Source organism: Fusarium odoratissimum, assembly GCF_000260195.1.
Source record: "Fusarium odoratissimum NRRL 54006 unplaced genomic scaffold supercont1.20, whole genome shotgun sequence".
Lineage (NCBI taxonomy): Eukaryota > Fungi > Ascomycota > Sordariomycetes > Hypocreales > Nectriaceae > Fusarium > Fusarium odoratissimum.
In genome coordinates this window covers 654126-675729 of record NW_022158705.1, presented here as the reverse complement: position 1 = coordinate 675729, position 21604 = coordinate 654126, and the positions used below count along the sequence as shown (strand labels likewise).

General features: G+C 49.1%; 7 protein-coding genes across 7 annotated transcripts; 3 read left to right on the top strand and 4 right to left on the bottom strand.

The window, feature by feature from the left end:
• Positions 1–892: 892 nt before the first annotated feature.
• On the bottom strand, positions 893–1605 carry FOIG_11146 (uncharacterized protein; the record flags this gene model as incomplete). Its single annotated transcript, XM_031211693.1, has 3 exons — positions 893–900; positions 946–1314; positions 1395–1605. The coding sequence occupies 3 exons, from the start codon at positions 1603–1605 to the stop codon at positions 893–895; spliced, it is 588 nt and encodes a 195-aa protein (XP_031058877.1).
• Positions 1606–2540: 935 nt separating this feature from the next.
• Positions 2541–4759, top strand: FOIG_11145 (uncharacterized protein; the record flags this gene model as incomplete). Its single annotated transcript, XM_031211692.1, has 5 exons — positions 2541–2590; positions 2637–3332; positions 3395–3546; positions 3607–4046; positions 4106–4759. 5 exons carry the CDS (start codon positions 2541–2543, stop codon positions 4757–4759), a joined length of 1992 nt encoding a protein of 663 aa, XP_031058876.1.
• Positions 4760–5208: 449 nt separating this feature from the next.
• On the bottom strand, positions 5209–6249 carry FOIG_11144 (uncharacterized protein; the record flags this gene model as incomplete). Its single annotated transcript, XM_031211691.1, has 2 exons — positions 5209–5832; positions 5884–6249. The coding sequence occupies 2 exons, from the start codon at positions 6247–6249 to the stop codon at positions 5209–5211; spliced, it is 990 nt and encodes a 329-aa protein (XP_031058875.1).
• Positions 6250–7157: 908 nt separating this feature from the next.
• On the top strand, positions 7158–9303 carry FOIG_11143 (uncharacterized protein; the record flags this gene model as incomplete). Its single annotated transcript, XM_031211690.1, has 8 exons — positions 7158–7237; positions 7298–7586; positions 7643–7882; positions 7942–8041; positions 8093–8343; positions 8391–8508; positions 8564–8638; positions 8702–9303. 8 exons carry the CDS (start codon positions 7158–7160, stop codon positions 9301–9303), a joined length of 1755 nt encoding a protein of 584 aa, XP_031058874.1.
• An 837-nt stretch (positions 9304–10140) lies between these two features.
• Positions 10141–12068, bottom strand: FOIG_11142 (uncharacterized protein; the record flags this gene model as incomplete). The annotated part of the gene is made up of 3 exons (XM_031211689.1): positions 10141–10934; positions 10987–11749; positions 11802–12068. The coding sequence occupies 3 exons, from the start codon at positions 12066–12068 to the stop codon at positions 10141–10143; spliced, it is 1824 nt and encodes a 607-aa protein (XP_031058873.1).
• Positions 12069–13936: 1868 nt separating this feature from the next.
• FOIG_11141 (uncharacterized protein) lies at positions 13937–15577 on the top strand (the record flags this gene model as incomplete). Its single annotated transcript, XM_031211688.1, has 1 exon — positions 13937–15577. One exon carries the CDS (start codon positions 13937–13939, stop codon positions 15500–15502), a length of 1566 nt encoding a protein of 521 aa, XP_031058872.1. The 3' UTR covers positions 15503–15577.
• Positions 15578–15733: 156 nt separating this feature from the next.
• Positions 15734–20713, bottom strand: FOIG_11140 (uncharacterized protein; the record flags this gene model as incomplete). The annotated part of the gene is made up of 2 exons (XM_031211687.1): positions 15734–20390; positions 20448–20713. The coding sequence occupies 2 exons, from the start codon at positions 20711–20713 to the stop codon at positions 15734–15736; spliced, it is 4923 nt and encodes a 1640-aa protein (XP_031058871.1).
• Positions 20714–21604: the final 891 nt, after the last annotated feature.

Genomic DNA, 21604 nt, shown 5'->3' with positions numbered 1-21604 from the left:
ATTCAGCTTTGGCCAAGCAAGCCACTTTTAACGAATTGGGACGACTTGACGGATTGCTGCATGCACTTCGGACCTGCAGATTCAGCTTTGTCCACCGTCAAACGGCGGCGCCTAGGAATGTAATTTCAAAGCCAATCCCCAGCATACTCGTTGCTTGATCTCTAGTTAGTTTCGTTGAATTGACAGACTCAACAGCGAAGTGAATAGTGCAACTTTAGTATTAGTTTAACATATTCGTCTGAGCCCTTACATTAAGACAAGGGATAGCGAAACTTCTGGCTCTTAGTATATGGAACGATGAACATCGGAAGCACACCATACCTTCTTTGATCTAACGATGACTCTCTTTTGTTACACCATGCTGTCCGTTCATTTGAAGTATATCATCCGTCTTACCAAATAGGAGTGGACCAGTGGATGGCCCAGCATTCACTATTAGTTTGGCTGTCTTGGAACAGAAGACAATTGTTTGGTGCTCTCTTGTCACTTTTGACTTACCGGCCATGTCACCAACTGTCACTGGGTCAAAGCTATAGTGATAGGGAAATAATCGGTATCGCAAAACTTCTCGATTCTGTTCTCAACATCTATCAAACCGCGGTCATTGTAACTACATTGCCATCCTTTCCAACTCGACCATGTCATGATTCAGACGTGGTTGCTAAACCGGCTTCATCTAGTAGCCATCCCTAACCACTCTTTGCTACCAGACCTGACGCATACAACAGAAGAATCACTCAATTAGGTTTGCTCACCCCAGATGTTACACGTCTCATGTTACTCTGGTTTGTGGGTTGAGGGGAAGAGGCGAAAGATGTCCCAGAACCACTAGTCCCGGATTTCTTTGATGGGTCGTATACTATCACATTGGAACGGGTCAGTATCATTTCCATTAAACCTCTGGCAGCGGGGCTAGAGTTAGCCGTTCAAGGGAATTGGACTTACGTAGGCTCTGTAGGCCTCTTGGTGTCCCTGAACTTTCAAGACCCGAAACACCGCCTTCCAGAATATATACCCTGGTCTTGAGTGCTCTTACATTTGGTCTGTCAGGGACAGTTGATGGGTAAGTTTTGAGAAGGTATCTCATGTACCAGAAAGCCATCATAGGGGAACGGTTGACGCCAAGTTGACAGTTGAAGATAACGATATCGGGCAACTTGTGGGGATCAGTAGGGAAAAGGCTATCTTGGAAGTAGCCATAGTCCTTCGCGTTGTCCTTGCGTCGAAGGAATGTAGCTTCTTTATGAATATCGCGATCGTCTTTGACGTCCCACCTAATGGCTCCAGCAAGCATTAATGTGGCTTCTTTGTTTTCTATACATAAAGATTGTGATATTTAGATTAGCCCATAATATCCAGATGGTCGAGAGGGTGAAATTTGAACAATGAGATACCTTGACAGTCTACAAATCTGTACGCGTCTCCGGGCTTCAATGCATCCCACAGTTGTGTTGGAGTGATGAAAGAGATTTGCTGGTATGCATAAAAGTCGATCACGCTGATCTTATCCGGGTCTGCCTTGGACAAGTCACCCAACTGGTTCAATGGCCCAAAGTTCCTTTTGGCACCAGATGGCGCGGGCCATGTATCATGAGCGGCTTCCATGTTGTAAATACTGAAAGAAAAATATGAGATTGAATGAGAGTCTGTAATCCCTTCCAACATACAGGGACGATGTAATGGTAGAAATAGGAGGAGTGCAATACTGATGAAAACAAACAAAATAGGACTTGCCTATTCAAGTCAGTCCGGGCCTCTGTATAGAGATATCTAGGTAGTCCTAAAAGAATGAATGAAACAGGGTTATTGGGATGGCTTGTTACCATCCCATGCGTGAATCCAAATAGTCATACGAACGGTGCCCGAAAGGGCTGATTTAATCGCCAGGTGACATTGGATCACAAAAAAGACAATTTAAGAACGGTCTAGAATTCGGTGAGTGAAAGACCTTGACTGAGCAGTGAAGAAGGCTCTTCCAGGGCTAGTAAGTGCGCCGCATCATTGACAATTGTCAGCCTATAATGACGAACAAAAGGTGACATCAGCTACATATAAAAAGCACCCTCAAGGATGTTTCCAGCTTAGGCATAGCCTGAATGTCCTCGGCGCTGCAAAGATGGAATACTGAGAGGTGTGCGAAAGAAGTGGAGATCAATAGTGCGCCAATAGTTCATGCAGGATATTCCTGGTCGGCCGTTCCGCACTAGAGGCGGCACGTGGCCCAATCTAAGCCATCAACGGATCTGGATCGATCAGAGTAACATGTCTATGTACTCGCGACAATTGCATATGTTCCTCTGGTTCATTAGAGAGGCGTGAGTTTAGCAAATGTCCACAGAATAGCTATTCTATCAATTATATCTAGTAGGATCTCGGATGAGTAGAAGATATGATCACCGCCAGATTTTGGGCAGGGAATCCAGACGAAATTTGCACCTTACAGAGCTCTAATCTCTTCTTCTTGAGCATACCTCTCCTCGCACTCCATCCATCAATCAGTGTAGCTTGTCTTGACACAATAGCCATTGCGAACTTACAAGATGGCTCTCACTCTTGCCCCGTATCATGCCGCTATGAGAATTGGCCAAGGGTAAGCATGATAGCCTTGATCAGCCCACCAAGACTGACTTTGTTAGTTTCAACTCCTACACGCATGAAATCTTGGTGAACGATGCCGTTGTCTATGACACAGAGACCCCTGGTGGCGACCATTACCAGGGCGACACCAAGCAAGTCAGTCAGATTGTCTCGTACTGCACACGTCACGTCGACAAGGTCTCTGAAGTAACGGATGCCATGAATGTCTCAGCAGCCCTGAGCATCAAGACAGCCACAGCAGGTGGCGGTCTCACAGGATCCTATGTCAACTCTGACAAGTTCAAGGAGAGCACCCTCAACTTCTTTGTCCAGGTAACTGTCGTCAATCAAACCATTATGGCTGAAGATGTGCGGCAGTTCAATGCCATTGATGGCGTCTGGAACACTGGCAAGTTCATGAAGGTATACGGGGATTGTTACATCTCTGGATTCATCGAAGGAGGTGAGCTTGATGCCATCGTGTCTGTCAAGATCACCGACAAGTCGACCGAGTCAGATATCAAAGCTGCACTTGAAGCGAGTTTCGGACAGGGCAATGCAGCTGGTGGCAAGTTGAATGCTTCGTTCAATCTTGATAAGACGAATGCATTGAAGAACTGCGAGACTACCATCACTGTTAACTGGAATGGAGGTGGGGATATTAAGCCCGCCGATGAGCTATGGTCCATCGAGTCACTGACCAAAGCGGCTGCCGCATTCCCCTACAACGTTGCTCGATGCCCGCAGAGGACTTAGTATGTTATTCCTTCGTATTTGTGGCTTCTTTGGACGACCGACTGCTGACGATACCACGTAGCGCTATACTCACAAAGTACGAGAACCTTCTCAGCTTCCAGAAGCTCAGCCCCAAACCAACTGTTCTTGACTACGACGTTGCCAGTCTCTACACCAACGATCTCTTGGATGCCATGATGGCTTACAAGAACATCTGGAAGAAGATTCACCTAGGTTAGTGTTGAATCTTTGCGAAAGACGCCGCGCATAAGACTAATTACCATGACCTCGTAGACATTACCGACTATGAGGATAACAATGTCACACTGAAGACGGCGAAGATAGAGCCAAGAAAAGCTGATGTCAAGACGGAGATTAGCAAGCCCAAAAGGATGGAAGCCCTTCACTTTCTGCAAGATTTAGTCGACACGGCTCGCGAAAACGCTGGCGACAGCAGCGAGCAAGTGCTAGAGCTGGTCAACCTCTTGCACTCTCCTGGCGGCACCCATACCGCAAGCTCTCAATCATCCAAGAACTTTGAATACCCAGACAACATCGGCATTCCGTATGAACCTGATGAGTTCGGTCTGGAGAAGGCCAGGAAGGACTGCAGACTGGAGATGCTCAAGATCGTCAAGGAGGTGGATGAAGTCATTGCCAATCCCATGCTTGCGCTGGACCCGGAGCGAGATCTTCAGTACACTAATCCCACTTTCTTTCGAAGGCTACTCCCTGTAAGTTGCGTACAGATAGCACCTGCGGTCTTCCCTTTTTCTAACGATTTGTTTTGTAGACTGTTACCAAGATTGAGAAACCCAAGCTGGTCACCGCCTCTGCCGCGCCCGCCCCCACGCTGCATGAGAGACTATACTATGCTCCTAAGGAGCTGCCAGACCACTTCAAGCCCATGTATGAGACTGCTTTGAAGGACCCCAAGTCTTCCAAGTTTCTCATGACAGCATGGGCAGGTGATCACACCAAGCATGAGCCCGGCACCATCATCAACGACTTCCCCTCCGTGACCAACAGCCATATTGTCAAGAGCGTCAGCGTTTGGATCAACAACAAGAGCTCCAACAACTACATCGTAGCTTATCAGCTTGACTTCACCGACAAGCCATCTCTCTTCCGCAGTCACGACAACACGCCAGGTCATCCCCCAAACAGCACGCCGAAGACCTTTGCAGTAACCAACGTCGGCGATCGTATCACATCGGTGCAGATCACGGCTGGCAAGTTTCCTGATTTTCCGGTCAAGGTCGTAAGTTCTATCACGTTGGCTACCGCCGGGGGCCAGTCAGCAAAGCTGGGTATGGATGTGCCACCTGATCAGTCAGATACCCTGTGGACAGATGCTCCAGTAGCAAACTACTCTCTTAGAGGTTTCTGGGGTGAAAGTGGGTCAGCATTTGATCGCTTGGGTGTGTTCTATGGTCTTGACGAGTAGAACACTTGTTATGGAAGATAATGGCTCTGGTTTTGGACAATTAGTTCGAGGTTCCTCGGTCTTGCTCTTAGTCTCAATGAATCTGGTTTATATATGCTTGATAAGTCGTCGTCTTCTTTCTATTTGAGCTCTGATTCATCCGCAACATTGCATGAAAGACCTTAAATGATCCACATCAATCAGCGTCCGAGAATGCCTTTAACATGCCAGCAGTAAACGTTTTACAAATAACTACATCCACAAGTTTGTACAAGGTACATAATCAAGTCCTCTGTGCTGATTCAAGCTGTCAGCCACAAGTCTCAGCTGCTAATAACACATCTGGCTCACAACTTAGACATCATAGTTACATGATAGGCTATTGATCTGCTCCTGCTATTCTGTGTATCTGAGTTTGCACAATCTTCTGTATTTCAAATGAACAACGATCACTACATAACAGTCTATCGCTAATTCCTGTACAACGCTATCTGGTAGTCCCTCAAATAACGATATGGCATCAGAATCACCTGGACTACTAACCCAGCCCGACAAATATCTGAACAATGAGACCACTCCAGCTCATCTTGGTCATTAACTAGCCGCAACTCCCGCATCCGCTCACGGACACGAAAAGGCAGTTTATCTACATTCTGGAGATATCCTATACTCTGACTTCTCACCTCATTAAACTGAGCCTGAGAAACCTTGTCCAAGCCCTTCTTCTTCGACGGGTAACCGTGGCAAGTGTTGGTCAGTGTGTCATAGCCGCTCATAGTCACCTGAAAAGTCTCGTCGTGTGTTGACTTTTCTTTCTCAAAGGTTTTGCTGGCTGTGAAAAACAAGACCTTGACTTTCACAGTCACCTTTTCCTTTGTTTTAGTATCGACAGTGTCGTCGCTCGTAGCCACGTAAACACCTGCATCCCCTCCCAGGATGTAGCACGAGACGTAGTAGTCGCCGTAGACTTCCTGAAATTTGGCTTGGCCATTGGGCTCTCTCAGCAGTTTTTCTGCTTCATACGAAAGACGAGGCTCTGCTTTGAACCGTATCACTCCATCGCGGACCAAACAGGTGCGCGACACGCTATACGTCTACCATACATCAGCCCAACTGAGACTGCAGCAAGACCATGTTTAACTTACATCTTTGGTCTCTAGGACTGTCTTGTCATACGACCCTGTCACGCTTGCACTCAGGAATGAGCATCCAACTGCCACTCCCAAACTGCCACTGGTATGCTCCATGCCAGTCGAATGAGAGGTGGACTCAGCATCGCGAAAATTATGTCTACCCTCCACTTTGCCGTCATAAAGCAGTCGCTGCTTTCTGAGCTCGTCAATGTTGAAGGGAGATCTGGCCGTGATCCAAGGATTGGGTGTAGATATAAGTTTTGATGAGAAGCCAGTGCCTAAGGTGAGCTCTCGATGAATCCATGGGAAGACAAGCTCTCTGCCAATGTCAACCTGCTTCTCTACAGTAGGCACCGGAAGGTCTTCTAGAGATAACATTTTATGACAGTGTGATCTGACGCGTGTTGGGAAGATTTGTGATGAAATGGAGCTGTAGCTGTAGCTGTAAGCATAGCAAAGAGAGTGTAGGGATTGTCTGCCAAACAGGAAAACCTCTTTGAGCAGTCGGCGTTCGCCGCTTGCATCATGTGGGCAATGACCCCAAGCGCAAGGGTTCTATTCCGACCGACAGTCCAGATCTATCACATGCTTCAGCTGAAAACAAAAGGTTTCAATAGTGTGTGATAATAGAGTCAGTATCACATCAATGCGGCCAGCTCAATGTCTAGATGTCTGGATGAGGATAGGATGTGAACTGCTGTTGGTCATCTGTATTACTGAATGGTCTCGAACAAGCGACCAGGGTGTGGCTTTGATCAATAGCTCTTAGTGGCTCCATCGTAGTGGGGGACAAGCCACGCCATAGCCTGGAAATATGCCTATACCAGGATCATCGCACAAGTATAGAGTACTTCTGTAAACAGAAAGCTAACACGCCGGGGTGTTATCTGAAGACGCTAGATTTTATTAATCCAGTTTCAGAGGCAATGTGATCGAATCGTGCCATGTTGTATTTTCACAGAGGTATAGATGCATTCTCTTCGGCTATCGGCATCTCTCGGCGCCAATCGTGTCTCAGATTCTAAGGAACTATTGAATGATATCTATTCTAGCCTTAGTATCCATGGGTTGAATGAATATTGCGACTTGTAAGCGAGCTAAACTTCAAGCTGTATCCCGGTGTCCAGTTCTATCAGGACTAAACACTAAACGACTGTTGTTATCACAAAAGATCCTCCTCATGATTTCTGTTCTTCCAAATATTATCAGGACATAAAGACATATTCAGAGTGTTCTAAACACCTCACTTTCCCTCATTCAGAAACATAAGCAGGCTTCTCTTCACCATGCCTGAGCAAGATACTACGGTACGCCATTCCGTGCCACTCGCTAATCGCGTTGGCAAGGACAATACCAAGCCTCAACCGTATGTCACTCCATCACGATTAACACAGCCAAGCTATGACTAATCTATGTGGTTGCATAGTCCCAAACCCCTACCAGCTCTCAAGTCAATTGATCAAGTAGAGTTGAATACTCTGCAGGGCGTTAAAGTATTGGATGGTGCGGGGGTCGTCCAACTAAAAGATGGTAGTTATCGTGTCTCTCAGGCCGCTCGGGATGCCCATATCGAGAAGATTCGAAATCTGAGCCAAGATAATCCATCCTTAGGCTCCACCAACTTTCCAGGAATAGAGGCAACGCTGGACAATCCTACCACCATGTACGTGGGCTACTTCCATCCAAAGGTTGTAGAGGCAATTAATGCATCTCCTGTAAGGCTACTCGATATCAAGTATGGATCCGGACTCCCTCAACTGACATATTGCAGGAACTACTCTGCTTTACTCCCAATATAGTTGTCGAAAAATATGTCGCTACTGAAGAGCCCTGCTCTAATTGGGGGGCGTCCAAGGTCACGTTGTCGGATGACAGGTTCAACGAGATCCAGATCCTGAATGAAAACAAATCCAACTCATGGGTCAGAGACACAGCAGTCATGGGCAAGAAGGGAGAGAATGTGACTATCTGTATCGTAGACGGGGAGGGTTATGTGAAAAACGACATAGAGGTAAGGTGTATTGCAATTATCTCCACCAGGAGTCGTGTCAGCTAAGCAGGTCGTTCTAGGCTGATCGTCCGTTTACGGTCAATGCCAGTAAAACCGTCGGTAAGGCCGAAGACCATTGCACTATAGTCACCAACATTGCCTGTGGGCAAAATCACGGCGGTAAGTACTCATCGGGAACTCTTATCAGGCTGTAACTAACCAGTTTGAAAGTCGCTCCCAAAGCAAGTGTCAAAATCCACTACTTCGTGGGCACGATGCCCACGCAAGGTTTTGTGACATGCGCACTATCTGGTCTTCAGCTGGAAATCCAAAACAACAAATTGCCCGGCCGTATCGTTTTGAATATGTCTTGGGGGCTTGGAGACCAGGAGCCTGGTACCGTTCGAACCGCCTCATACATCCTTCAGCGGTTGATAAAAGAGTACAACATCATTCCGGTGGCTGCAGCTGGAAACAGCGGGGTAAGACAACGACAAATCAGCCTCCTGGACGGCTTGCTGACATAAAGTCCAAGACATGCTTGTATAGAACCTCAAAGGCCTGGCCGCAATGTGAGCCCGGAGTGATAGTTGTCGGTAATACAGACAAGAAGGGTAAGATCAACCAGCAATCATGCTATGGTCCATGTACGTAAACTACCCTGTGACGAGAATGTATTCAGAGCTAACGAAGTAACAACAGTGGTGGACGTCTACGCACCAGGTACGGATATAGCAGTGCCAGGTAGCAACTTGATTACGTCCGGCACATCCTTCGGTGAGTTGTGGATACTTTTCCTTATCTCACTCCCTTCCTTCGAATGCTGACAGACCCGTTTAGCCGCGCCATTAGTCTCCGGTTTTCTGGCCAATCTTCTTTCGTCCGAAGGCCAGGATAGTCACTTCGCGACAATCACTTCTGAAGAACTGTGCAAGGTGTTGCTAGAGAGTTTCTCTGTAAAGACAGATCAATGGAAAGCCCCAAATCTGCTATTTCCGGGTGATGTGAGAACCATCACAGCACGCATGCCAAAGCCAGACTTTGACGCGCTCACCATTACTGTCAGCATCAAGAGTCCACACTTTCCTTACCAAGACCAGATCGCTAATGAATGGCTACAGATGATTAAGAGCAACTATGGGATCAAGCCTCCACGAGGTACAAAGACACACAAGATAAGCCTCGATGATCTGAAGAAGATCGCAGTCGCAATCAAAGAGAACAAGCCGGATGAGTACGAGTCACTCTTGAATAAGCGTGCTGGGGCCGAGAACTGGGATGACATCCCTGGACTCGAGAATTCTTGGGGCGAGTTGAAAAAGTTCAAGTGCGAATATGACGCTCAAAATGAGGCAACAGCGAACGATTTGATTCACCAAATGGCACAGCTTTCACTTGACGCGCCCGGGGTCTTTAGCTGGACCGGTATACTCAAACACTGACCATTGGCTACTGGAGGCACTGTCAGGTCGGTATTTTAAATATATTAAGAATCACTCTCAAGTAGCTCTTCAATTGAAGAGCTCGGCCTAGCTACGGAAGGGGATGCGTAGTTCAGGATGGAATATTGTGTTCAGTTGTTTAGGCTAGGGACATGTATCTAGGCCATCCATATATATAGCTCGATACTTTCATAAGAAATGCTACGAAAGTATACATCGCTGTACCTCTCATTATTGTGGTTCTATCACTTGTTCCTCACAACACGTTCCAGTATATCAGAGTCTGGAACTTGACTGCTCTGTGGCAGTCTACCCACCGCTTCTAGCTCCTGTGATCGAAAAGGCTTTACTACTTCGACCGTCTATAATTTCATGCTAATTGGTACTTAGAAATAGCAATGTCTCGACACTTGACCTGCATGCCCTTTTCAAGATTGCTGCTCTTCTGACCCCCAACTTGCATGCAAACAAGCGCACCTTGCTTGACATGCTTTTGAGTAGACCTTATATCTCATAGCGGGCTATTAATCCTTTTAGTACACAAGGATTGTTACAATATCCCTCTTTGGTATAGTCTGGGTAGCTGGTAGTTAAAGTGCATTCCTGATCAGTGCGGACTGAATGTCTGAAGACAAGCGACAGAACATGGCTTAAGCAGCAGACTGGCCATTTTACGATAGGGTCTAGGAAGAGGTCCATGGTGCCGTGCAGCAAAAGAATCGTACTAGAATGAGGGACTCAGTGAGAGGATGATGTTGTCGAGCGATTAGAACTACATATGAAAAGCAAAGGAAACAGCAAGTGACGTGGTAAGATCAAGGTCTTTTATTGTTTCCCTCACTGTGCCTTACCCTCAATAGCAACGGACCAAATCTGTTGAACACATCGAAGTCCAGCTTCAAAAGCACCCTGGATCCATCCATGAGTAAAACTAGCCTGTTCACCAGCAAAGAAAACTCTATTCTCCCAATCAGGCTTCTGCATAGTATCCAAGAACTTGGTCTTTTGCATCGGACCGAAATAGCAAAACGCGCTCCCACCAGCCAGCTCATCGGCTGGGAAGACCTGCGATGCTCCGGCTTCGAGAAGGTCAAGCGACCTGGCACCGGGAAAGATCCTATTGAGATTCTCAGCAGCGATTTGAATACGCCGCTCTGGAGAGAGGGATCCAAGAATAGTGGCGTCTTGCTCAAAGGTGTAGGCTGCCATGATAACACCACGGTTAGAATGTTCGAACTGGGTGTTGCCATCTGTTTTGGGGAACATGGTGTAGCGGATAGGAAGGTCGCTGACGAGACCACCGTCTAAGCCTTGGTCTGCTTTGGTGAAGACTTCCTCCCACCACCTCTTCTTGTACTGCAGGAGGATCTTGGTGACTTCCACGTAGCGAACGTCTCGAACTGCCATTTCCTGCATGGGAACGAAAGGCTTTGATTTGGCAATTGTTCGCTGAGCGGTATAGGGGATGGCGAGGATAAGATAGTCTGAGGTTATGGACTTCTTCAGGCTGTTGGCTGTGACTTCGTAGGTCACCTTCACTGGAGCCTGGAGTGGGATCCGGGGATCCGATTGTTCAAGGATACCTATCTCGGTAACTCGAGCACCATAAATGATATCATCCACCAGTGATTCTGTATTGTATTAGTTAAGGGTGTCTTCAACGAAGGGGCGACTGCGACTCACTTTCTCCTCGCTCGCTAGAGACGAAAGCGTTGGGCACAACATCCATCCCCTCCTGAAGCTGCTTCATACCCGCCTGTTCGCCGCCCTTGTTACTTGACAAAAAGGCATCCTTGAACGATTCAATGAACCCATTCTCAAAGACGACATGAGCATTTCCAAGATCATACAGATTGATAGCATCTTCAGTCCACCCCGCAACATCAGTCAAGTAAGATCGTAGCGTGTAGCTATCATACTTCTTGGTGATCGCGGCATATGCATCCTTGATAGCTTGGACCTGAATCTTCTCAGGAAACGAGACCTCGTCAGCGGCCTTTTCATAGGCTTCCCAAAAGTCATCCACGACTTTTCCAACAGCCTCTGTGAACAGCTTGTCGCACGTCTTACCTTTTTCGCATTCGCGGAGACCAGGGAAGAGAGACAGCAGCTTGGGGTCCTTTGCCTGCAGGAGATCATTGAAGTGATCGTAGGTAAGCGTCTCGCCGTAGCCTGAGATGTAAATGAACTTGTTCTTCATCTCAAAGTCGAACAGCTGGGGCTTTAGGCCAAAGTCTTCGATATACTTGTGTAGTAAGTAGTGATTGGCGGGAATACGCATGGCACCGCCCTCTCCATGAAGACCATGAGCGAAGGTTGGCTCACGAAAGGTCTTGACTCGCCCGCCGACTCGTGAAGAAGCCTCAAGGATAGTGACCTTGAACCCAGCTTTCTTCAGCTCGTAGCCAGCACAAAGGCCAGAGGCACCAGCACCGACGATAGTCACCTACTTATGGTTAGCAGGGTGTAGCATAGAGATGATTGCTGAGTTCACTCACCGTTGGGCAGCCGGGGATCTTCTCCCCATGTTTTCCGGGACCATCTTTCATCAGAGCCAGCAGAACATCTTGCAACTGCTCGGACTCATCAGGGATGGGACGATCCGCAACTCCGATCTTTGACTTGACTTTTTGGAACAAGGTCCTGGAGCCATTCTGATTGTGCTTCTTGCACGCGATGAAGTAACTCAGAAGTGGGAGGGTGCTCTCGGAATGAATCTCACAAGTGAGAAACTCATCCGTAGCGAGGTCGAATGTTGACGCCATGCTTACTTGAAGTAGTTGAGACTTATTGATCTTTGTTTGCTTGTTTGCGACATTCAAACCCGAGTCGCTATCGCTCGGTTCTTATAGCATTTCTTTTTTTTTTTTTTTTTTTTCCACATGGCAAATGAATCCAGGGCTGGGCCAGCATGGAGCAGGCGACAGATGAATCATTGGCGGCGCCACTCAAGTGGCTGGCTGAGATTCCAGTATTTCGCTATCACATTACTCTCAAATTCTTAATCACAAACAGAATATGCACAGAATGGCGATAAGTCGTCGCATTGCATGCGCCACTAAATGCATATAGACTGGGAAACTGGATGGTATGTGATAGAAAGTAAGCACGTGTCGTCCTAGACCCGACTGTGATCCAGAATATATTGAGTGTCAACTCGGTTGCTAGCTGAGCATAGCTACCCACGAATTTAGAATTTCATTTTGTGATGCAAGTTGTAGTTCCAGGCTCTAGGCTAAGCTACCTTTGCATCAGCTGAATTGCTTGGCAAATTCCTATGCGGACCAGATAATGTTCTCTCAGTTGGCGATTCGCTGGGGATTAACGCTACAGCTCAAACCATGAGCGCTTGACCCAATTCAGCATTTCCGAGCTCGGGGGCTGACTGAACGCCTGAGACATGCATTTCTCCTTCAATATTGCACGTCATGACGGTGGAGAGGGGAGAGGGCCGGTGAGAGCTTGGGTGCCATTGAGCTCTCAGCTGAGTTTTGAGAGCGAGACTATCGTTTTACTCGATAAATCTAGTTAGCGTCTCAATCGTTATCCAGCAATGGAGTACTTGCTCTGGACTGAAGTGAAGTGTTGATCGCTTATCTTAGCTTGGTTTTCCTTATCTGAAGGCCTTCATGGATCTTATCTGAGATAAGATCTCAACTTCAATCCTAAGCGCACTGCTATGCACTTAACTGGTCGCCACAGAATCTATTTTAAATACAATCAAACACTCAAGAATATTCACTAAGTCATCTAATAAGTTAATGGCTATTCAATTGCCAGATCATACTATCGTGATGCGGTAATGTGGCTTCTCGATTTAGTTTATTCATCCCGGCTTGTCTCTTTTCGTGTGAGCTGAGCAACTTTTTCACGCTCAAATTTGTAAAGATATTCTTATTTCGCAGCATTGATGCCCATGTAGTTACGTCCAGAGCACAATCTTTGAGGGTACCAATCTTTTTATCTCACTTTTATTCCAAGTATGTTTAATTCAGTCAAGGCAATAACGCGATCAATTGATTCCCAGCATACTTCATACCTCAAGTTACCCTGTATCTACCCAGCAGAACACAGATGACTAATGGATTGGGGTACAGGGATGATTTCATGTCAATTAAGCGTACGAGTTAGCTACAATTAACTCGACAGTTAGTTGTGTATTCTTTCCTTTTTCGCATTAATGATCTGAGAATTCGCTAGTGGAATGCCCGGAGTAACGATGCCCGATCATTCTCCCGCTGCCGGTTCAATGCCCCCATCGGCTCCGTTTGCCCCGAACCAAGAACATTGGTCACGCTCACGTGAGTGGATTTACCCTCTAGCCAAACAGAGCGTAAAGACCCCACGGCACGTTAACGAATCTGGGGTAGATCCGGGGTAAAAAACCCGCAAACTCGCAGCGGGCATCGGCCCAAGTCTCCCCCGCAAGCAAGTTTTGGGGTCAGTCTTGGGTGATGAATGGTACGAGTTCCTCGGTTCATCTACCGGAGAGGGAATGTCACTCCCAGCCTTGGTTCCAACCCCACAAAGTCAAAGTCGTAGATATAAAGGACTGTGGGGTCATTCAAACGAAACACAAACACCAGACTCAACCATCTTTACTTCCCTTTGAGTCAAGTCTGCTTCTTTCAAGATGTCAAAGCAAGCTGCCGAAGAAACTCATATCCCCGACGCCGACGCCAATGACTTCCAAGGTCTCGTCCTCGCCGATGTCATTCCCCGCGATCGCAAACCATGGTACTCTGACTGGACATTATGGAAACTCAACCTCCTCCTCCTGAGCGGTCTCTTGACTCAAACCGCTACTGGTTTTGACGCGAGTATGCTGAATGGAGCGCAGTCGCTGCCTCAATGGCAGGAATACTTCGGCGAACCCAAGGGGACGCGTCTTGGTGCTATGACGTTTGGACCCAACGGTGGTGTTCTCATTTCGATCCTTATTTCTTCCCAGCTGTGCGATTGGCTGGGGCGAAGAAAGCCCATTTTCATCGGATCGGTGACTATCATTGTTGGTGCGATTGTTCAGACTTGCTCGTATAACTATGGCATGTTTGTTGCTTCGCGTTTCATCATCGGTTTCGGTCTCGGTATTGTTTCTACTGCGGCACCTCCTCTACTTTCCGAAGTTACATACCCGACGCATCGTGGAAAGATGACATCTTTCATGATGGTCTCGTGGCCACTTGGTGCTATCATTGCTGCTTGGGTTACGTACGGAAGCTTTCAGATGCAGAGCTCTTGGGCATGGCGTCTTCCCAGTCTTCTTCAGGGCGTTTTCTCTGTTGTTCAGGCTTCGTTAGTCATGTTTGCACCCGAGTCTCCTCGATGGCTGATCTACAAGGGTCGATATCAGGAAGCTAAGGATATTCTCGTCAAGTGGCATGGTTATGGCGATCCCAACTCGAGACTTGCACGATTCGAAATGGCTGAGATCACAGCGACGCTCGAGATCGAGAAGGTCCAGAAGAAGTCACGATGGGCAGAGTGGATTTCTACTCGAGGCAACTGGCATAGGTTCTTCCTTGCTCTATACATTCCCGCCATGTTGCAATGGTCTGGCAATGCGCTCACGTCTTACTATCTCGCCAAGGTCCTCAACTCGATCAACATCACCGACCACAAGACCCAGCTTCTGCTCAATGCCGGTCTCCAAATCTGGGGTTTCCTTTCAGCTGTTGTGTTCGCCACCATGATTGACAAGTTTGGTCGACGCAGACTCTTCCTTGTTGGTATGTCAGGTATGGGTGTATCATACATCATCTGGACAATCTGCTCTGCCCGCAACCAACAGGAGAACTTTGAGCATATGGGCTACGCTGGTGCAGTTTTAGCCATGATCTTTGTCTTCTCATTCTGGTATCACGCCTGTTCTCCCATTGGAGCCACTTATATCATGGAGGTCACACCGTACTCGCTCCGCGCCAAGGCATCTATGCTGTACCAGCTCACCGGTAACTTGGCGGGTGTTTACAACGCTTTCGCCAACCCTGTTGCTATGGAGGCTATTGCTTGGAAGTACTACATCGTTTGGTGTGTTGCGATTGCTGTTCACTTGACCTTGATCTTCTTCTTCTTCCCTGAGACCAAGGGCTATTCTCTTGAGGAGGTAGCGGAGATCTTTGATGGACCTGATGCTCCTGTCGGTGCGAATGCAATTGGGCAGAAGAAGATGGATGACATGGCGATGCACAAGGAATGAGAGGCAAAGAGCTTGATATACTAGTAGAGATACCAGGTAGAAAGGAAGTGAATTGAGTATTATGAGCTACTATACATAGCCCTGTGACTACCATTGCCACGCTGAACATGACATGACACCAACATTACTCAAAGACCTCCCCAATAGCTATATCACAAATGAAAGAGTTCCAACATCAACAACTTCAGACACCATCTCACTTCTCCAACCCGACTAACCCACAAACACCACTTACACAGCCTCTGCAGTATTGCTGAAGAGGGAATCGTTCAGACACTCAATGATGGAGTTGCCATTAGTCAAGCTAGACGTGAGACAAGTAGCCGTAGTTCCAACAGCGAATGGTCCAAGAGCAGTCACGCAAAGTGGAAGGTTGATGGCAAGTTGGATAGCGCTATTGTCGGCCAAGTTGAGGCATGGCTCAGGAAGCGAAGTGATACACTGCTCAGACAAGGCATCTTCAAGACAAGTGACGATAGTCTCACCCAACGTGTTTGAACTGATGAGGTCGGTGCCCAAGCAAGTCGCCACGTTACCGACTGCGTAGCCACCAAGTGCAGCTGTACAAACAGGGATAGCGGCGATGAGAGCGAGGCCGTTGGTGTTGGCGAGATTCTCGCAGGGCTCAGGAACAGATGCACACACCTCCACAGGAGTTGGGGTCGGCGTTGGCTCAACACAGTTGTCTGCTCCAGTGATGGTACCCGTGCCAGATGCGAAGCCAAACGCAATCTCAAGACATTCCACAATGCTAACACCTGTAGTAGACGAGCCAATGGATCCGGAGGCGAGGCAAGTAGCAGCGCTCCCAGCAGCGAAGGGACCAAGGGCAACGGCACAGACAGCGACATCAGCCACGAGCGCGAGACCGTTGGCGTTGGCGAGATCGGCACAAGAGTCGGGAAGTGTGGTGATGCAGCGACCTTCAAAGGCAGTGAGGATACAATCGGCAATGTCTGAACCAACGGTGAAGAAAGATGGGATAGTTGCAAGACAGGTAGCAACGTTGCCGATGGCGAAAGGACCGAGGGCGACGGTACAGGCGGCGAGGACGGGCACCAGAGCGAGACCGTTTGTGGTCTCGAGGGCTTGACAGCCGGCGGGGAGAGCGACGTCGCAGAAGGGTTGGACACTGGCTGTGGGGATACACTCTGATGCGGAGGAGGATTGGGGCTCGGGAGTGGTTGGGCTGGGGGGGGAGCTGGTAGGTTCTGCTGAAGAAGTTGGGGCTTCGGTTGTAGTAGGTTCAGCAGATGTCTCTGCGGCTGATGAGGTGGGCTCGGCGCTGGTCTCGGGGGCAGCGGAGGAGGACTCGGGAGCGGATGTCTCAGCAGGGGTTGAAGAGGTATCGGCTGCGCTGCTGGTAGGCTCCGTGTCGGCGGAAGAGGTCTCAGCGGGCTCGGATGAGGTCGCAGGTGCGGATGTGCTGGCCTCTTCCGAGGAGCTGTTGGCAGGGACATCAGAGGAAGTCTCAGCGGGGACATCAGAAGAGGTTGCAGAACCAGAGTCTGATGAGCTGTTGGCACCAGCATCGGTGGAAGTTTCTGCGGGAACATCGGAAGAGGTCTCAGGGGTATCTGATGTTGCGGGAGACGACGTGGCACTGGCACCAGAGTCATCGGAAGTGCTGGTAGGCTCAGTGCCGGCTGAAGATGACTCGGGAACATCGGAAGAGGTTGCGGCAGCAGACGAGCCAGTGTCACTTAAGGTCTCAGCAGGTCCATCAGATGTAGAGAACTCCCCAGCTGTAGCGGATGAGGACTCAGCGTCAGCTGAAGAGGTGGCTGGAGCATTAGAGGTAGAAGCACCAGCATCACTGGAAGTCTCAGCAGGGGCGTCTGACGTAACAGAAGACTCCTCGGATGCTGCAGATGTGGATGTGGCGGGAGAATCACTTGAAGCATCGGAGCTACTTGCGGCACCCGAGGAAGTCTCAGGGACATCAGAGGTCGCGGGGCTGGAAGAGGCACCAGCATCAGATGAAGTGTTCACACCAGCATCACTAGAAGTCTCGGAGGGAACATCTGATGTGGCAGCGGAGGACTCTTCAGTACCCGCAGAGCTGGCAGATGTCTCTGTGGGGACAGAAGATGCATCGGAAGAGGACTCAGGAGCAGCAGAGGAGGCGCCGGAAGATTCACCAGCGGGTGCAGATGTGCTAGACGACTCGGGGCCAGAGCCGGAAGAGGTCTCGGCGGGGGTATCTGAAGTACTGGTGGACTCTCCAGCGCCAGAGGATGAAGACTCAGCAGTAGGAGCAGCGGTAGAGGAAGCTCCCGCATCGCTGGTTCCAGTAGCACCAGGAGAGACAGGACTAGTAGAAGTGGGCTCAAGAACAATCACGGTACCGGTAGGGTCTGTACCAGATGGTGCCAGAGTCACAGTAGTAGCAACAGGACCATTTCCAGTGATCGTAGTGAAAGGACCAGTGAAGCTCGAAGCAGGTGCCGAAGTAGAAGGTTCAAGAACGATCACGGTTCCAATGGTGTCTGTGCCTGATGGCGGGAGTGTCAAGGTGGATGCACCCGTAGCGGTACCAGTGTTGACACCAGTGATGGTGGTGAAAGGACCAGTGAATGTTGATACAGGTGCTGATGTAGACGGCTCAAGAACGATAACAGTTCCGATAGTGTCTGTTCCTAACGGGGGCAGAGTTATGGTTGATGTACCTGTGCCTGTGCCTGTGTTAATACCCGTGATCGTAGTGAAAGGACCAGTGAATGTCGAAGCAGAGGCTGATGTTGATGGCTCGAGTACGATGACGGTTCCAATGGTATCGGTTCCGGAGGGTGGTAAGGTGACGGTTTGAGCTCCCGTGGCTGTCCCTGTGTTCACTCCAGTGATGGTGGTAAATGGACCTGTGAAGGTAGTTGGGGTAGCAGCAGTTGAAGGCTCCAAGACGATGACTGTACCAACTGAATCTGTACCAGAAGGAGGAAGTGTCAGGGTGGCAGGCCCAGTTGCAGATCCCGTGTTGACACCGGTAATGGTAGTGAAGGGTCCAGTGAAGGTGGTAGCTGCAGCTGAAGTTGAAGGTTCTAGGACAATGACAGTCCCGACTGTATCCGTGCCGGAAGGAGGCAAAGTCAGAGTAGCAGGGCTAGTTGCAGTTCCAGTATTGACGCCTGTAATGGTAGTGAAAGGACCTGTGAAGGTTGTTGGGGCTGCGGAAGTAGAGGGCTCTAGGATGATGACTGTGCCGACTGTATCTGTGCCACTAGGAGGTAGGGTCAATGTGGAAGCGCCGGTTGCTGTGCCAGTGTTCACCCCGGTTATCGTTGTGAAAGGTCCAGTGAAGCTACTCGCTGGGGCTGAAACAGAAGGTTCCAAGACAATCACAGTACCGGTAGGGTCGGTGCCAGAGGGAGGTAGAGTCAGAGTGGAAGCGCCAGTTGCAGTTCCGGTGTTGACTCCCGTGATAGTGGTGAATGGTCCTGTGAAAGGTCCAGTGGCGCTGGCGCTGGTGGATGGTTCGAGCACGATAACGGTACCGATGGTGCCAGTACCAGAAGGAGGCAAGGTGACGGTGGAAGATCCAGTGCCTGTGTTGACCCCCGTAATGGTAGTAAAAGGTCCAGTAAAGGTTGTGCTTGAAGGAGGACCAATCACGATAACAGTACCGCTCGGGTCACCACCTGAAGGAGGAAGCGTGACAGTGGTCGGGGTAGGACCAGCTCCAGTGATGGTGGTGAAGGGACCAGTGAAAGTGCTTGGAGGGGCAGAGGAAGAAGGCTCAAGAATGACAACGGTTCCAGTTGAGTCAGTACCAGAGGGTGCTAGAGTGAGAGTTGCAACACCGGTGCCGGTGTTGATACCGGTAATGGTGGTGAAGGGACCTGTGAAGCTAGAGGCAGGGGCAGTGACTGAAGGCTCTAGAATGACAACCGTGCCGGTCGGGTCGGAGCCAGAGGGGGCCAGCGTAAGTGTTGCAGTTAGACTTCCTGTGTTGACACCGGTGATTGTAGTGAAGGGGCCAGTGAAGGTGCTTTGGGGTCCAGTTTTGCTAGGCTCAAGAACGATGACAGTACCAACGGAGCCTGTACCGGAAGGGGGAAGAGTAACAGTCGTGCCCGATGAGCCGGTATTAACTCCAGTAATGGTCGTGAAAGGACCAGTGAAGGTACTTGGCTTCGATGTCCCACTGGGCTCGAGGACAATGACAGTGCCGGTAGGGTCTGAGCCTGAAGGGGGAAGGGTCACTGTGGAAGCGACCGTGCCAGAGTTGACACCAGTAATCGTGGTGAAGGGACCTGTAAAGGTCGTCCTCTGGGCAGTCGTGCTAGGCTCAAGGACAATGACCGTACCGATACTGCCAGTGCCTGAGGGGGGGAGTGTGACTGTAGTTCCAGCAGAACCAGTGTTGATACCAGTAATGGTGGTGAAGGGACCAGTGAAGGGACCCTTCGAGGTGACAGAGCTGGGTTTGGGGACACCAGAACCTCTAGACGTGGTATGAGCTGAGCCACCAGAGGAAGCATGTCCAGATCCAGAAGTTGTCGTAGGTCCAATAACGATAACAGTGCCAGTGCCATCCGTTCCAGATGGTGGGATAGTGAGAGTCGTTGCCGGAGACTTACCTGACTGAGTAGAAGAGGGCTTGGAACCAGGAGAAGTTGGATCAATCACGATGACAGTTCCAACACCATCAGTACCAGAAGGTGGGAGTGTCACAGTCGTAGCCTGAGATCCTGGGCCATCGGCTGTGATAGTCGTATACGGGCCAGTGAAGGCAGGACGTGTGCCACCAGAGCCACCCGATGGGTTGACTATGATAACAGTTCCGGTGTGATCACTGCCAGAGGGCGGTCGGATGATCGTAGTGGGGTTCGTTCCGGGGTTGTTACTAGTGATGGTCGTATAGGGACCAGTAAAGTACGGTTCTGGGTTACTAAATACAATTCATTAAACTAGTCTTCCACAAGACTCAAAGATCGGATAAACTTACCCAGTGATGTACCTAGTCGAAGTCTTCGTAATAGTAAACGCAGTTACCAAGGTAGTAGGAGCACCAGTGATAGGAATCGTAGTCCCATCAATAGTGAGCACCGTGTTACTAGTGAACACAGCACTTATACTGACAGGCTGAAGCCCAACAATAACTTCAGGCTGGACCTTGACGACAGAAACCCCATCAGGGCACTCTTCCGTAGGTCGAGCTTGGGTAGTTGAGCCCAGGAGCAGAAGCTCAGGGATGAACTGACGAAGACGCATAGTCGAAGCGAATGACACCCAAAACGATTGTTGTAACAAATAGATGAATAAAGAGAGTACTGGTGATGGATATCGAGACTTCTAACTGTAGAAGATGCTGATATTTATGTAAAAGGTTTTTAAAAGGGGGATGGAGAGCATCACTAATGTCTTCCCTAAAGCGAACATGTTGCAAGAATGGCATGTTCAAGCTCGCCACTAAGGTTTGCAATGTTGAGTCAATCTCTGAACATCTGGGCGAGGGCGGATACATACCGTGAGGAATGCAAAGATGGTAAAAGTTTCAAGTGAAGCTATTGTCAGCTCACCTCGCTTAGAAGCTATCGTGAGAATGAACCGTCCGTATTCGTTGTTCTCTCGCTTCTTAACGCCACCAAATTCCTCAAATGTCATGATGTTATCCCTTTCGTATATCCTTCCATCTGCTTTAGGTATCGTAAGGTCTTGGGATGGTGTTGAGGGGGAGCCTTTGGTTGACTCGTTGTAGATGATTCGGAAGGGCCTGAAGTGTAAATCATATTAACTCTGCCCTAGCTAAGACAAAGTCCTTACCCGCGGGATCTCAATATGGGCGAAAGTGGATATAACCGTGATTTGATAGGATGGAGGGTCTTGAGGGAGAGTTTGTGTAACGATACCCGTTGATGCGAAGGGCATTGCCGAGACAGATCTTCTCCTTCCGGTTATGATTTTCAGCTGGGTATGCCCGTTGGCAGTTCTAATCATTGTCTAGACTAGACGAAGTGCAAGCCCAATCCGGATAGCTAGTTCACAAAGGCATCAATCCTCACTCTGGTCCAACAGAGCTGGATGTCGTGATGGTATCACGAACCAATGCAGGGGACATTCCAGCGAGTCTTTGGAGATTGAAGCGATGTGATTGACTTTGCA